Source organism: Onthophagus taurus, chromosome 7 (assembly GCF_036711975.1).
Source record: "Onthophagus taurus isolate NC chromosome 7, IU_Otau_3.0, whole genome shotgun sequence".
Classification (NCBI taxonomy): domain Eukaryota; kingdom Metazoa; phylum Arthropoda; class Insecta; order Coleoptera; family Scarabaeidae; genus Onthophagus; species Onthophagus taurus.
In genome coordinates this window covers 3909638-3927041 of record NC_091972.1, presented here as the reverse complement: position 1 = coordinate 3927041, position 17404 = coordinate 3909638, and the positions used below count along the sequence as shown (strand labels likewise).

Below are 17404 nucleotides of genomic sequence, written 5' to 3'. Positions count from 1 at the left end.
ATATTTTCTGTAAGTTCTTACGATCTTCTGTAACTTTTGTTTGTTGATAACTTTATCATACAGTGTTTTTTAAAAGAAAAATATCTAAATCTCGAAATGGGTAAAATTTATTTTTATCATGTTCACATCACAGAGAAACAAACATACAATGAGAAACAACCTCAATTTAATGACTGTTACATTTACTGATATTTTGGAAAACATGTACATCATTTCAGCTTTTTTATTTTATTAATTAGTTTTTTTGCTTCTTTCCTTTTTCATTCACTTTATGATTATTATTTTTTTGTATGCATTTTTTAAATTCATAGTTTATAATAATCATAAATAACCTTATCATTACTTTTTAGATTTATCGTGTGTAATTTTTTTTAATTAAATATTAATAATTGTTAATAAATAAGAAGCAAGGTTTTAAAGCAGGTGCACGCGTACCAAAATTTAATAAAATTAATAAATTAAAAAGTAAAGAGAAAACAGAAATTATTTTTTTATTATTTATTATTTTAAGAATTTGTAAGGAATTTAAAAGAAAAATGTTTCAACGCTTTTTTTTTCTTCTTTTTTTAATTTTTTTCCTTACCGGAGAGACGTGAGCAACGTTTACAGAATTACATAATATTTTAATATAATAATTACTTTTTATTATAATTAAGAATATGTACGCGTAGTCAGATTTATGTATTATTTTTTTTTGTAAAAAATGTACAACATACATTGATTGGCAGTTATCCCGTTGAAATTTTACCAAACACGTCCACTATTTTTAACATACATCATAATTGTTTTTCACCTTTTTTTAAGATTAATAACTTTCTTGAACCTTAATCTCTACACATTTCGTTTATTTATTTTATTTTTATTACATGATTTTTTCACATCAACTAGTTTTTCCTCTAAAATACAACTAAATCTACGATTATATTTACGAATGTATGTTAAGATTACGTTATTTTCTCAATCTTTTCGTAAGGATTTTTTTAAAAGTTATTTTAGTTTACACCTTTGGTAATATCTCAGCGAAATACCGAATTATAATGATACAGCGGCTAAAATGTGTGTTTTCTAAGGCAAAAATGTATTTTCCTATTTTCATTCTTTTAGTAGTAGTAGTAGCATTTTTAAGGTTTAGATTTTGTTTAGTTTTAAAAGTTGTTGCCTTCTTAAAGTAATTTTTTTCTTTTAAAATCTTTTTATTGTAAAATTGCAACATTTCTTTTTGTAAAAACATAGAAAATCATGTAGAATTTAGATCAAAACTTTACTCAATTTCCTATATATTTCCAAAAAAAATTTAATTTCACCATTTTAAATAAATAAATGATTTGCAATAATAATTAAAAACTGGAGGATTACAGTGTCCATTTTGGACTACACATTTACGAGTGTAGATATGCAATACACCGTTTACAATATATCATATACCCTCATCTCATATGGTTACCGAAAAAGACTATTTTTTTTTAATCTAAAATTATGGAATTAGATTAGAATTTTTTCTTTGCTTTTTATTTTAAATTTTAGTTAGTAATAATAGTACCTGTTCGAAATTACAAGCTAAAAAGTAAGTTAGTTACTATTTATTCGTTTTAGCATTGTTTTATTTATAAACTTTATAAAGGTCTCCTTGTTTTTATATACAGTAAAGTGTCGATTATCGAATTTTACAATCTGATTTTGGTTCCTAAAACGTGAATATTTGAAATTAAAGAATCGAACAGATGATGCTTCTTATCATGGACTGGGAGAAAAGTGATAAGAAGTTGGGTTTTAATAGAATCGGTCAAAATATGTAGCCTCTGGATGGTAGATTTCAAATTTGTGCCAACGACATTAGTCAATGAAAAATAAAATTGACATAAAAAGTGATTATAACTGAAGAATAAAAGAAGGTGGGAGATAATGTTTAGGATAAAAAGGTTCGTTATTAACATAAAAAATATATTCTGTAATAGATGTTATTACATGGCTCAATTCTACCAACCTAAGTTCATTAAAAAATGATCATTTTCAAAATTGACGTTTTTATTACTCAACAATAATGAGATATAAGAAAATGATTGGGACAAAAAATGTTCCTTATTATCCTAAAAAGCATATTTTGTAATCGATTTTCTTCCACCGATTAGTTATACCAACCTAATTTAAATAAAAAATGACAAATTCAAAATTGACGTTTTTAACCCAAAAACTAGTTATTACTCAACAATAAAAGGACATGAAAGAAAATGATTGAGACAAAAAATGTTCATTATTAACATAAAAAACATATTCTGTAATAGATTTTATTACATGGCTCAATTCTACCAACCTAATTTCATTAAAAAATGATTAGTTTCAAAATTGACGTTTATAATACAAAAATTGGTTATTATTCAACAATAAAAGGACATGTAAGAAAATGATTGAGACAAAAAATGTTCCTTATTAACATTAAAACCATATTCTGTAATATATTTAGTTACATGTCTCAATTCTACCAACCTAATTTCATTAAAAAATGATTATTTTCAAAATTGACGTTTTTAATACAAAAACCGGTTATTACTCAACAAAAAAGAGATACAAGAAAATGAGTGGGACAAAAAATGTCCCTTATTACCCTAAAAAACATATTTTGTAAACGATTTTATTCCACCGATTAGTTTTACCAACCTAATTCAATTAAAAAATGATCAAATTCAAAATTGACGTTTTTAATACAAAAACCGGTTATTATTTAACAATAAAAGGGCATGGAAGAAAATGATTGAGACAAAAAATGTTCCTTATTAACATAAAAAACATATTCTGTAATAGTTTTTATTACATAGCTCAATTCTACCAACCTAATTTAATTAAAAAATGATTATTTTCAAAATTGACGTTTTTAACACAAAAACCGGTTATTACTCAACAAAAAAGAGATATAAGAAAATGATTGGGACAAAAGTTGTTCCTTATTACCCTACAAAACATATGTTGTAGACGATTTCACCGATTAGTTTTACCAACCTAATTTAACTAAAAAATGATTATTTTCAAAATTGACGTTTTTAATACAAAAACCGGTTATTATTCAACAACAAAAGGACATGAAAGAAAATGATTGAGACAAAAAATGTTCCTTATTAACATAAAAAACATATTCTATAATAGATTTTATTACACGGCTCAATTCTACCAACCTAATTTCATTAAAAAATGATTAGTTTCAAAATTGACGTTTATGATACAAAAATCGGTTATTACTCAACAATAAAGAGATATAAGAAAATGATTGGGACAAAAAGTGTTCCTTATTATCCTAAAAAGCATATTTTGTAATCGATTTTCTTCCACCGATTAGTTTTACCAAACTAATTTAATTAAAAAATGATCATTTTTAAAATTGACGTTTATGATAAAAAAATTGGTTATTATTCAACAATAAAAGGACATGGAAGAAAATGATTGAGACAAAAAATGTTCATTATTAACATAAATAACATATTCTGTAATAGATTTTATTACATGGCTCAATTCTACCAACCTAATTTCATTAAAAAATGATTAGTTTCAAAATTGACGTTTATGATACAAAAATTGGTTATTATTCAACAATAAAAGGACATGGAAGAAAATGATTGAGACAAAAAATGTTCCTTATTAACATAATAAACATATTCCGTAATAGATGTTATTACATGGCTCAATTCTACCAATCTAATTTCATTAAAAAATGATCATTTTCAAAATTGACGTTTTTAACACAAAAACTGGTTATTATTCAACAATGAAAAGATATAAGAAAATGATTGGGACAAAAGTTGTTCCTTATTACCCTACAAAACATATTTTGTAAACGATTTTATTCCACCGATTAGTTTTACCAACCTAATTCAATTAAAAAATGATCATTTTTAAAATTGACGTTTTTAATACAAAAACCAGTTATTATTCAACAATAAAAGGAGATGGAAGAAAACGATTGAGACAAAAAATGTTCCTTATTAACATTAAAACCATATTCTGTAATATATTTTGTTACATGTCTCATTTCTACCAACCTAATTTCATTAAAAAATGATTATTTTCAAAATTGGCGTTTTTAACACAAAAACCGGTTATTACTCAACAAAAAAGAGATACAAGAAAATGAGTGGGACAAAAAATGTCCCTTATTACCCTAAAAAACATATTTTGTTAACGATTTTATTCCACCGATTAGTTTTACCAACCTAATTTAATTAAAAAATGATCAAATTCAAAATTGACGTTTTTAACCCAAAAACTAGTTATTACTCAACAATGAAAGGATATGAAAGAAAATGATTGAAACAAGAAATGGTCATTATTAACATAAAAAACATATTCCGTAATAGATTTTATTACATGACTCAATTCTACCAACCCAATTTAATTAAAAAATGATCAATTTCAAAATTGACGTTTTTAAGACAAAAACCGGTTATTATTCAACAATAAAAGAACATAGAAGAAATTGATTGGGATAAAAAATGTTCCTTATTAATATAAAAAACATATTCTGTAATAGATTTTATTACATGACTCAATTCTACCAACCCAATTTAATTAAAAAATGATCATTTTCAAAATTGACGTTTTTAACACAAAAACTGGTTATTATTCAACAATGAAAAGATATAAGAAAATGGTTGGGACAAAAATTGTTCCTTATTACCCCACAAAACATATTTTGTAAACGATTTTATTCCACCGATTAGTTTTACCAACCTAATTTAATTAAAAAATGATCAAATTCAAAATTGACGTTTTTAACACATTGATTAGTTTTACCATTCATATTGATTGAGGGATAAAAATAGGAGCCAAACATAGATCATGAGTAACATTGAAAGTTGGAATTTAAGGGATGAGAATGTTAGATGAGATATTTTGAGAACCGACACTTTACCGTATTATTTTTATGAATTTAAATATTATTTTTAAAAATTATTTGGTTCTTCTTATTTCTTGTCCTCAATCGAGGTTATATTCAAATATCTGAAGTTGATTATAATATAATTTTCACTCCTGATATTTAAATTTAACATAAATATTGATCTCACTCTCTTATTATGCGTTTTTTTTTAAAGATATAGTATAAAATAATGAAAATATAAGACAAAATATTTCTTTTTTCATTAATGTGCGTTTTCTTTATTTTATTTTTATTTTGACTAGAAAATTATATTAAAAAAATGTTCTTTTTTGTCGTCCACTGAAATAAAAAAAAATAATAAAATAAAAATAAAAATTATGGGAATGTCTATTTCAAAGTATATAAAAAAAATTATTTAAGATTATTTTAATATGGTCCATTTTTTGAGTTTTATGCGTGATTTTAGTGATTATTTTTTTATTGATGCGATAGAAATAAATTGAAAAAAGATAGTTGGCGCTTATTACAATGCACTCTAAAAGCAGAATAATAATTATTTATAGTTTATTAAAATCTATCTTTTTCTGTTTTTTTTTTTAACTTATTAATTAGATTTCGTATTTATTTTCAAATTACACTTAATTTATTTTCCTGATTTCAAAAAAAAATTAATTTTCATTAATTTTCTTTTTATTTGGTTTTGTTATCAATTTGTTTTTATTTTTCTACAATTTTTTTTCTTTTTTGAGCCTTGAAATAGTTTGTATTCTTTGTTTTTGGTTCGATTTCCGTTTTTTTTTTACTTAATTAATATTTTCAAAGGGTTTATTTGTCGACAAATATACACTTTTCCTAAAAACTAAAAACATAAATAACAATCGTATAATAATTACAAAAAAAAATATATGTAAACAGAAAAAACGGAAAACAAAATTAATTCATTTAAAAAAAAAATAATAAAAAATTGTAATAATTTAATAAAAGCTTTTTCCATTTATCAACTAGAGATACAATGATATAGTTTTTTTTTAATATAAATGCAAAATCTATATGGCACAATGCATGTTTTAATATTTTCCTTTTTTTTTTGTTGTTTATTTTAATATTTGTGCATGAAAAGCCTCATTATTTTCTAGAATTTTTAAACAAAACAATGTTAATAATAATAATAATAAATAGATCGAGAAAAAAAATAAATTAATTACTTTATTTATTATATTATTTCATTTATGTGCGTAATCTTTTTTGTAATAAAACTTTTTTGCAAAATTTATTAACATTGTATCGATTAAAAAACTCTTTCTCCCCATCTCAAAAAGGATTATGATTCCACTAACACCAACCTTACGAAAAAACATTTTTTTGTCTTAGCACAGAAAAGCACAATTTTTTGACTCCATTTAAATCGATAATAATTTTTATTTATGATAATTTTTCGGCGCTTGAACGTAAAAGAACACTAATAGTCTTTTAATTAATAAAAAAACTTTGGTAAAATTGTTATTTATAATACACATCGATAATTTATAGATAATACAGAGTGTTTTCCAATTAAATTTAAAGAAAATTTTACAACTCCATCTTTTGGAATATGCTAAAATCAAATAAATCTATTATCGCGCTAAGATAATTCAAAAACACCCTATATTTCATTAATTTTCTTTTTTAAAATTTTAATTAGAATGACAAAATTTAAAAAAAAAATAATAATGACTTGGATAATTTGTGCAAATAGAATTTTTTGAGTGATTATTATTGTTTTTCACCTTTTTATCAAGAATTTTTGCTCCTCTCGTTTATTGTTTATCGAGCTGCGATTCGCATCGCTTAACTATTTAATAATACAATATAATTTACCTGGTTATATGAGAGAATGATTCACGAAAATATACAGACACATTATTTTCTTTCTTCCTTCTATCGCTAATTAGTCATGATTAATTATTTTGCTTTAAAAAGTTTTCGCTGAAGATCCAGTTTTTATGTTCTGCTCGTATTAAGAAAATTTCCAACTTTATTTAATTCTTTTTTTAGTTGATTTTTTCCTTTTTGAAAATGATGTATTCTAGCAGAACTGTGAAAGTGTGTTTACGTGTGTGTATATATATTTTTGTATGTATATATAATATATATAATGTATGTATAAGATATAATTTGCTGTTGTCCGTGAATTTATTATTATTTTTTTAAATCGCGATCGAAACGAACGAAAAAAATAAAAACGGTGCCCGTTTCGTTCCCGTTCCATCCATGCTTTTTTTTATTTATCTTAGTTATTATTATTTTTTTAGTAAAGACCGCAGTTTCTTAAATTGTTTGCTATGATAACATCGGTTACCGCGTCGAAAACGAACTGTATATTGTGTGTGTCCGTCGCACATGTCATATGGCAGTAGATTTCTTTGGTTGTTGATTTGTTTTTCGCTTCAAATTGCGCCTGAATATAAGCTGCAGCTTCTCCGTATTCTTGGGCACCTAAAAACAATGTTACACAATTAAAACAATTATAAAGCGTTTTCAATTTTATTTTATTTACCGGCATATTCCGGGAAGCATATCGTTAATGGTGACCTCCGAATTTTCTCCTCAAAAAGATCCTTTTTATTCAAAAATAAAATTATCGACGTATCCGTAAACCACTTGTTATTACAGATCGAATCGAACAGTTTTAAACTTTCTTGCATGCGATTCTAAAATTGAAAAGAGAAAATTAATTTGTAATAATAAATTGGGTTTATTAAAGAAAACAAGAACTAGGAGTTGAGAATTTTAAATTTGATTTGGGGTCATTATACATGACCTGGGTTATATGGTGGTATTATAAAATTCAGCTAAACCACCGGTCGATATCGTAACCTATAATATTTAATAACCTACAACATTGTGAAAAGGACTATTACAAAAATTACATGAAACAGATGAAGAATTTCCTAACGATTTATTTCGAATTAAATTAAATGATGTGTATAAAATTTTTATATATAGTCTCTGCGTGAATTATATTTTTAGAGAATGAGAATATGTTACATAGTAGATTAGTAGTTTCATCGCGATGGTTAAATTTCGAGGATTTAAAACTACGGATTACTAAATATTAAATTACTAAATGCAGGGACCGTGAGGGAGTGTGGACTCGGACAGTTTATAATCCTTCTGTCCAAACGGAAAGCGAACAATTTTAAAATTTACTGTGGAAACAATCCACTTTAGCAAAGCATTACAGCTTATATAAGATAACGTTTTAGTGTTAGTGCAGAGTTAGTCATGTACTAATTTGTGAATTCAAGATATTTTAAAATTCAATGTTTCAAGTCCTACGGTTTAGTAATGAATATCTCAAAAATGAATAGAGATTTTCAAATACGATTTTATTCACGAAAAAGTACATACTTTCCTATACAAGCGCAGAACATTTCGTAAGGATATCTTAAGAATTCGATTTTTTGCGATTGATTAAAGACGACGAAAAAATTTGTTAATTTTATACAATCATAAAACTTCATTACTTAATATTTCAAAAACAAATAGAGATTTTCAAAAACGATTTGGTTCAAGAAAAAGTACATACTTTCCTGCACAAGTCCAGAACATTTCAAAAGGATATCTTAAGAATTCGATTTTTCACGATTTCTTAAACATGTTGGAAAAAAATTGTTCATTTCATAAAATCATAAAAATTCAATAATCAATATCTCAAAAACGGATAGAGATTTTTAAATACGGGCTTGTTTCCGAAAAAGTACGTACTTTCCTTTATACGTCCAAAACATTTCATAAAGATACCTTAAGAATTCGATTTTTTACAATTTTTATAAAACAATGAAAAAATTTGTTTATTTCATAAAGTCATAAAAATTCAATAATTAATATCTCAAAAACGAGTAGAGATTTTCAAATCCGGTTTAGTTTACGAAAAAGTACGTACTTTCCTCTATACGTCCAGAATATTTCATAAAGATATCTTAAGAATTCGATTTTTTACGATTTTTATAAAACAATGAAAAATTTTGTTCATTTTATAAAGTCATAAAAATTCAATAATTAATATCTCACGAATAGAGATTTTCAAATCCGGTTTAGTTTACGGAAAAGTACGTACTTTCCTCTATACGTCCAGAATATTTTATAAAGATATCTTAAGAATTCGTTTTTTTTGAAATTTTTATAAAACAATGACAAAATTTGTTCATTTTATAAAGTCATAAAAATTCAATAGTTAATATCTCAAAAATGAATAGAGATTTTCAAATCCGGTTTAGTTTAAGAAAAAGTACGTACTTTCCGCTATTCGTCCAGAATATTTCATAAAGATATCTTAAGAATTCGATTTTTTACGATTTTTATAAAACAATGAAAAAATTTGTTCATTTTATAAAGTCATAAAAATTCAATAATTAATATCTCAAAAACGAATAGAGATTTTCAAATCCGGTTTAGTTTACGGAAAAGTACGTACTTTCCTCTATACGTCCAGAATATTTTATAAAAATATCTTAAAAATTCGATTTTTTACGATTTTTATAAAACAATGACCAAATTTGTTCATTTTATAAAGTCATAAAAATTCAATAATTAATATCTCAAAAACGAATAGAGATTTTCAAATCCGGTTTAGTTTACGAAAAACTACGTACTTTCCTCTATACCTCCAGAATATTTCATAAAGATATCTTAAGAATTCGATTTTTTACGATTTTTATAAAACAATAAAAAAATTTGTTCATTTTATAAAGTCATAAAAATTCAATAATTAATATCTCAAAAACGAATAGAATTTTTTAATACATTTTTGTTTGCGAAAAAGTACGTACTTTCCTCTATACGTCCAGAACATTTCATAAAGATATCTTAAGAATTCGATTTTTTATGATTTTTATAAAACAATGAAAAAATTTGTTCATTTCATAAAGTCATAAAAATTCAATAATTAATATCTCAAAAACGAATAGAGATTTTCAAATCTGGTTTAGTTTACGAAAAAGTACGTCCTTCCCTTTATACGTCAAGAACAATTTATGAAGATATCTTAAGAATTCGATTTTTTACGAATTTTATAAAATAATGAAAAAATTTGTTCATTTTATAAAGTCATAAAAATTCAATAATTAATATCTCAAAAACGAATAGAGATTTTTAAATACGGGCTTGTTTACGAAAAAGTACGTACTTTGCTCTATACGTCCAGAATATTTCATAAAAATATCTTAAAAATTCGATTTTTACGATTTTTTAAACACGTTAGAAAAAAATTGTTCATTTCATAATATCATAAAAATTCAATAATTAATATCTCAAAAACGAATAGAGATTTTTAAATACGGGTTTCTTTACGAAAAAGTATGTACTTTTCTCTATACGTCTAGAATATTTCATAAAGATATCTTAAGAATTCGATTTTTTACGATTTTTATAAAACAATGAAAAAATGTGTTCATTTTATAAAGTCATAAAAATTCAATAATTAATATCTCAAAAACGAATAGAGATTTTTAAATATGAGCTTGTTTACGAAAAAGTATGTACTTTCCTCCATACGTCCAAAACATTTCATAAAGATGTCTTAAGAATTCGATTTTTCACGATTTTTTAAACATGTTGGAAAAAAATTGTTCATTTCATAAAATCATAAAAATTCAATAATTAATATCTCAAAAACGAATAGAGATTTTCAAATACGGGTTTCTTTACGAAAAAGTATGTACTTTTCTCTATACGTCTAGAATATTTCATAAAGATATCTTAAGAATTCGATTTTTTACGATTTTTATAAAACAATGAAAAAATGTGTTCATTTTATAAAGTCATAAAAATTCAATAATTAATATCTCAAAAACGAATAGTGATTTTTAAATATGAGCTTGTTTACGAAAAAGTATGTACTTTCCTCCATACGTCCAAAACATTTCATAAAGATGTCTTAAGAATTCGATTTTTCACGATTTTTTAAACATGTTGGAAAAAAATTGTTCATTTCATAAAATCATAAAAATTCAATAATTAATATCTCAAAAACGAAGAGAGATTTTTAAATACGGTTTTGTTTGCGAAAAAGTACGTACTTTTCTCTATACGTCCAGAACATTTCATAAAGATATCTTAAGAATTCGATTTTTTTACGATTTTTATAAAACAATGAAAAAATTTGTTCATTTTATAAAGTCATAAAAATTTAATAGTTAATATCTCAAAAATGAATAGAGATTTTCAAATCCGGTTTAGTTTAAGAAAAAGTACGTACTTTCCGCTATTCGTCCAGAATATTTCATAAAGATATCTTAAGAATTCGATTTTTTACGATTTTTATAAAACAATGACAAAATTTGTTCATTTTATAAAGTCATAAAAATTCAATAATTAATATCTCAAAAACGAATAGAGATTTTCAAATCCGGTTTAGTTTACGAAAAACTACGTACTTTCCTCTATACCTCCAGAATATTTCATAAAGATATCTTAAGAATTCGATTTTTTACGATTTTTATAAAACAATAAAAAAATTTGTTCATTTTATAAAGTCATAAAAATTCAATAATTAATATCTCACGAATAGAGATTTTCAAATCCGGTTTAGTTTACGGAAAAGTACGTACTTTCCTCTATACGTCCAGAATATTTTATAAAGATATCTTAAGAATTCGATTTTTTACGATTTTTATAAAACAATGACAAAATTTGTTCATTTTATAAAGTCATAAAAATTCAATAGTTAATATCTCAAAAATGAATAGAGATTTTCAAATCCGGTTTAGTTTAAGAAAAAGTACGTACTTTCCGCTATTCGTCCAGAATATTTCATAAAGATATCTTAAGAATTCGATTTTTTACGATTTTTATAAAACAATGAAAAAATTTGTTCATTTTATAAAGTCATAAAAATTCAATAATTAATATCTCAAAAACGAATAGAGATTTTCAAATCCGGTTTAGTTTACGGAAAAGTACGTACTTTCCTCTATACGTCCAGAATATTTTAAAAAGATATCTTAAAAATTCGATTTTTTACGATTTTTATAAAACAATGACAAAATTTGTTCATTTTATAAAGTCATAAAACTTCAATAATTAATATCTCAAAAACGAATAGAGATTTTCAAATCCGGTTTAGTTTACGAAAAACTACGTACTTTCCTCTATACCTCCAGAATATTTCATAAAGATATCTTAAGAATTCGATTTTTCACGATTTTTTAAACATGTTGGAAAAAAATTGTTCATTTCATAAAATCATAAAAATTCAATAATTAATATCTCAAAAACGAAGAGAGATTTTTAAATACGGTTTTGTTTGCGAAAAAGTACGTACTTTTCTCTATACGTCCAGAACATTTCATAAAGATATCTTAAGAATTCGATTTTTTTACGATTTTTATAAAACAATGAAAAAATTTGTTCATTTTATAAAGTCATAAAAATTTAATAGTTAATATCTCAAAAATGAATAGAGATTTTCAAATCCGGTTTAGTTTAAGAAAAAGTACGTACTTTCCGCTATTCGTCCAGAATATTTCATAAAGATATCTTAAGAATTCGATTTTTTACGATTTTTATAAAAAATGAAAAAATGTGTTCATTTTATATAGTCATACAAATTCAATAATTAATATCTCACAAACGAATAGAGATTTTTAAATACAGTTTTGTTTGCGAAAAAGTACGTACTTTCCTCTATACGTCCAAAACAGTTCATAAAGATATCTTAAGAACTCGATTTTTCACGATTTTCTGGAAAAAAATGTTCATTTCATGAAATCATAAAAATTCAAAACTTAATATCTCAAAAACGAATAGAGATTTTTAAATACGGGCTTGTTTACGAAAAAGTACGTACTTTCCTCTATACGTCCAGAACATTTCATAAAAATATCTTAAGAATTCGATTTTTTACGTTTTTTATGAAACACTGAAAAAAATTGTTGATTTCCTAAATTCATAAAAATTCGATAATTAATATCTCAAAAACGAATAGAGATTTTTAAATACGGTTTTGTTTGCGACAAAGTACGTACATTCCTCTATACGTGCAAAACATTTCATAAAAATATCTTGAGAATTCGATTTTTCACGATTTTTTAAACACGTTGGAAAAAAATTGTTCATTTCATAAAATCATAAAAATTCAATAATTAATATCTCAAAAACGAATAGAGATTTTTAAATACGGGCTTGTTTACGAAAAAGTACAGACTTTCCCATACAAGTCCAGAACATTTCATAACGATATCTTAACAACTCGATTTTTCACGATTTTTTTAAAAACGTTGAAAAGAAATGTTCATTTCATAAAACCATAAAAATTCAATAATTAATATCTCAAAAACAAATAGAGATTTTTAAATACGGTTTTGTTTACAAAAAAGTACGTACTTTCCTCAATACTTCTAGAACATATCATAAAGATATCTTAAGCATTCGACTTTCCACGATTTTTTCTGTTCATATTGAGAATTCATATACTTTCCTTTATAATCGTAGTTCACTTCATAAATGAATTTTTAAACTTTACTCCTCTATAGTTTTTGAAATGATAAATGAATTGTTTTAATAAATCTATTCTCGATACTATAACAAACGATCCGTTTTGCGTCCAGCGAGTTCAAAACTAAACAAAAATCAATAATAAATCAACAAAGATAACGGCCGCACCACCCACACGATCATCCCGAGTCAAAACAGGTCTCGTATCTCAACTAGATTCTGTTTAATTACGTTCGAACGTTATCGAAATCAAACGCTATAGGCTCCATGGTTATAGTCTCTCGGGGTCATATCGGAAAACGTCGGATCTCGACGTGTCAATCAAGTTAGTTCACCCGTATTTCCTATGTGACACCGATACGGATTAATATATTTCACAACAAAAATGAAAAAAAAAATTTATATACATACATAGAGAAAAATTGTTACATTGTAGTTTTGAAAGTTATTATAAAATAAACCGCGTATTGGCTGTGGTACATTTGTGGTTTATTCGTTAGGGAGGAAATAAAAAAAATATATATACCATATAATTTGCACGCACTCTATAAAATCGTAGGCGAAACGTAATGATGCGAGTGCAAAATGGAATTGCGCAGGTTGTGTTTTATTGATATTCGAGAAGTGTGGGTGTATGAGAATAAACCCCGAAAATTTCAGTCGTTCACTTCCAATAAAAAGTCAATTTCATTGTTAATGAACGAAAGCAATCCGAAAATTAAAAAAAAAAAACAATTTTAATAATTCTCTGTATTAACCAGCGCCATCTCCTAAAATCTATTAAAAGCCTTACCGTCGTTTCATCTTCGTGCAAAACCTGGTCGTATTCGCTCATTGCAACACAAAAGATTATCGCTGTTACGTCTTCGAAGCAATGAATCCATTTTTTTCGTTCTGATCTTTGACCACCAACATCGAATAATCTAAAAAGCATGTATTAATGAATATTTATTAGTAGGGGAAAGTGATTTTTCTTACTTGAAATTAAGATTTTTAAATGAAAAATGAACTTCTACTATTCCGGTGGTTTTAACGCGAGTACGTAGAATGTCTTGTTCGGTTGGTTGATAATCCTTAGCGCCTAATCGATCGAGATCATCTAAGAAGCTAAAAATAAAATATTAATCGTATTTCGAAATTATGATTTAAATCGTATTAATTACTATTTGGCGGAATCGTTGAGCTGATATTCATTGGAACGACCGAAACATTCTTGAACTCCTGTATCGGCCCATAATCGTTTCATAGCCGCTAAAAGTTCTTCTGAAAATGGTTCGGTATCTTCCATTCGTTGGATAACATCGAATACCATTTTACCATCCATCTAAAAAATAAGAAATGTAATGAAACAAGGTAGTGTTATATCTTTTATGAATTAATTATAGATATGAAGAGGCTCATACATGTTTCTCTGTACTCTAATTATCAAGTTAATTACAATCTTTGAATGCTGCTTTTAATAATAAACAGTATGTCTTATGGGAATGCAACGAAAGGAAAAGAAAAACATAATTCGAATCCTTGGAGTGATAAATGAGAACGAAACAATTTCCTTCCCCTTATTTAATAAATGGTTTTATGAAGCGGGCATCAAGATAGTGGCCGCTATCTTGGCGTATATCGAAATGCTTGAAAATTAATGGTTTCCATCCGGAAGAAAAGAAACAAGTTTATAAAGCAAATTTGTTGGTGTTTATTAAGTTAGGAGTAACATTTTTGTTTTATTAGTGCAATATGGGCTTGGCACATTTTTCTTTTGTTTGAAGAAAAAGAAACGAAGGAAAATAATTTTAAGACCATCGAACCTTAAATAAAAAAAATAAACACCCAAAATGTGTATTTTTGGAAAATAAATATTTATGTGTTTCTTCGCTGTGAGCATATTTTAACCGTGGAGATAAGTTCTTTGTTTAGATACGAGTTGAAATTGAGAGAATTTAACAAGATTTAATTCCTCATTTCTGTTTCTTAATATTGATAAATGGTGGACAAAGGGTGAATTGACCTTCTCATGTTAAATAGCTGTTAAAAGATATTGACAGAAATGAGTAGGTATTTGCCCGGAATAGCACCCGGAGGATTGGTACAGTTATATTAAACAATTACCCTAATTATATAGTCGCGTGTCAGAACTTTTCCTTCTATTTTTTGCATTGCATGACCTGAAGCGATATCGAATTAACTTTGTTTTCTAAAAACCGATTCGAAAAAATCTATTTCTGTTACAATTTTAAAAAATTACGTTTTACTTTTATAATTAAAAGTTTCTGATTCTGGTATAAAAATGATTAAAAGAGAGGAAACGATATAAATAAGATTGTGAATAACTCTTTACAGTTTTGGATTAGATAGGGATGGTGTTTGTTAGAATGGCAGAAGAATATTAAAGTCTTTTCTTGGTTTTCAGTTTATGGTTGTTGTTTCCACATTAACAGCTGTCTTAATAGACAGAGAGATAATTTTTTGGCATATTTTAGATGTCATCACTTCCTGAGACTCTAAATAGTTAACAGATGCTGCAATGATCTCGTCAAGATATGTTGGAAGACTCGTTAGTCGAGGAAGTTCTGGGTTTATTGGAAAATTTCAGCTTATTATGGGTTGATATTTAGCATGGATTTGCAAATGTTAACGAAATGCACTGTTGGAAATAATTCACGAGCACACCCTGTATAATCTGAACGCGTGTGTCTAGCGCAATAAAATTTGGTATGGAAGTAGTACTAAAGTAGTGTAACTTACTCTCACAAGGAGAGCGGCACAACTCTGCTGGGAGGAGAAACATCAATAGCGAGAGTATCCCCCGTGAGCTTCGCGTACCATCGCTACACGACGTGGCATGGAGTCTATAAGTCGCTGTATTGTAGCAAGAGGGATGGCCAACTATGCTCCTCAACGTTAGCCGAGGAAGCCGGATAACGTAGAAATCTCCGACCAGTCATGTCCCAAACATGTTCGATTGGATTCAGATCCGGAAAACGAGCTGGCCTAGGAAGCATTCGTATACGGTGCTCTTCCACAAAGGTCTGTACAATACGCCCGATGTGCGTTCGGACGTTGTCGTGCATGTATAGCAGACCTAGGCGTCGCCGAACGTAGGGAAGCACAACGGACCGTAGCACCTCATCTACGTATCGTTGACCCGTCATGGTCTGCTATACACGCAGCAGACGTGTACGTCCACCATGTGTAACAGCACCCCATACCATAATGCTCGGTTGATAGGGCATTCTTGCACGCACTGCTCGAGTAGACGATCACCACGTCTCCGACGAACTAAAATTCTACTCGGCAACGTACTAATGCCTAGCGTCGACCCACTCGTGACGTATGCTGCGGTGCTCGGACGAGCGCGCAGTTCACTATCTACCAAACGCCGCCATACAGTTCGCGTAGTGAGTGCGCCTTCTCCTGCCGGTGGCCAAACAGCTCCAAGTTGCCTTGAGGAGGACGCACACGACGCTAAAGCACTGAGCACAAGAGTGCAATCCTCGTGTGCTGGGGTCGCGCAGGGCCGTCCCGGCCGCGGCTGAAGGTACCTATGTCCTACCTCAGACCATTCTCACCATGCCCGTTGCACTGCCGATAACGACCGCTCGAGACGACGCGCAATTTTACAGAACGATACACTCTCAATGTACATACCCACAAACATTCCTCGCACAAACTCGCTTAAGTAACGCGATCGCCCATCCATTGCGCAGAGAGTACGATAACAATGTGGTCCTTCACACCACACTAAAAACGACCGGTATTTTCCATCCACTTCGGTCTCCATAGCGACGGAATGTTCCACTTGGAAGGGCGGCTCAGTCACCAATGCCGCGACGGAACAACTCGAAACTCCCTGAATAAACTCGTCTACAGTAAACCTTTGTGCTCCGCAAATATTATGGATTTATCTTCACGCGTTCAGATTATATAGGTGTCCTCGTGAATTATGTCCAACAGTGTAGTTTGTGAGAAAGTTAGCTTTTCTGGTTTTAGGATGCAAGGGATTTATATTGAGATATATCAACTTTTCGAAGATGTCACCCTCTCAGAATTCATAAAAATACAAAGGTT

The 17404-nt window shown here is 27.6% G+C and overlaps 2 protein-coding genes across 4 annotated transcripts in view; both read right to left on the bottom strand.

Moving 5' to 3' along the window:
* The window catches only part of LOC111420849 (shavenoid), a 372982-nt gene that overhangs the window by 23368 nt on the left and 332210 nt on the right, over positions 1-17404 (bottom strand). The gene's annotated exons all lie outside the window — the stretch shown is intronic.
* LOC111416000 (G protein alpha o subunit) overlaps positions 90-17404 on the bottom strand; it is an 81407-nt gene continuing 64092 nt past the window's right edge. For all 3 annotated transcript variants that reach the window (XM_023047916.2, XM_023047917.2, XM_071198277.1), the window contains 5 exons: positions 14503-14663; positions 14318-14446; positions 14133-14262; positions 7401-7554; positions 90-7339 (listed from right to left, as the gene is read on the bottom strand). In XM_023047916.2, the coding sequence (XP_022903684.1) occupies positions 7152-7339; positions 7401-7554; positions 14133-14262; positions 14318-14446; positions 14503-14663 (762 nt within the window). In that variant the 3' untranslated portion in view covers positions 90-7151. The remainder of the gene's footprint in view (positions 7340-7400; positions 7555-14132; positions 14263-14317; positions 14447-14502; positions 14664-17404) is intronic.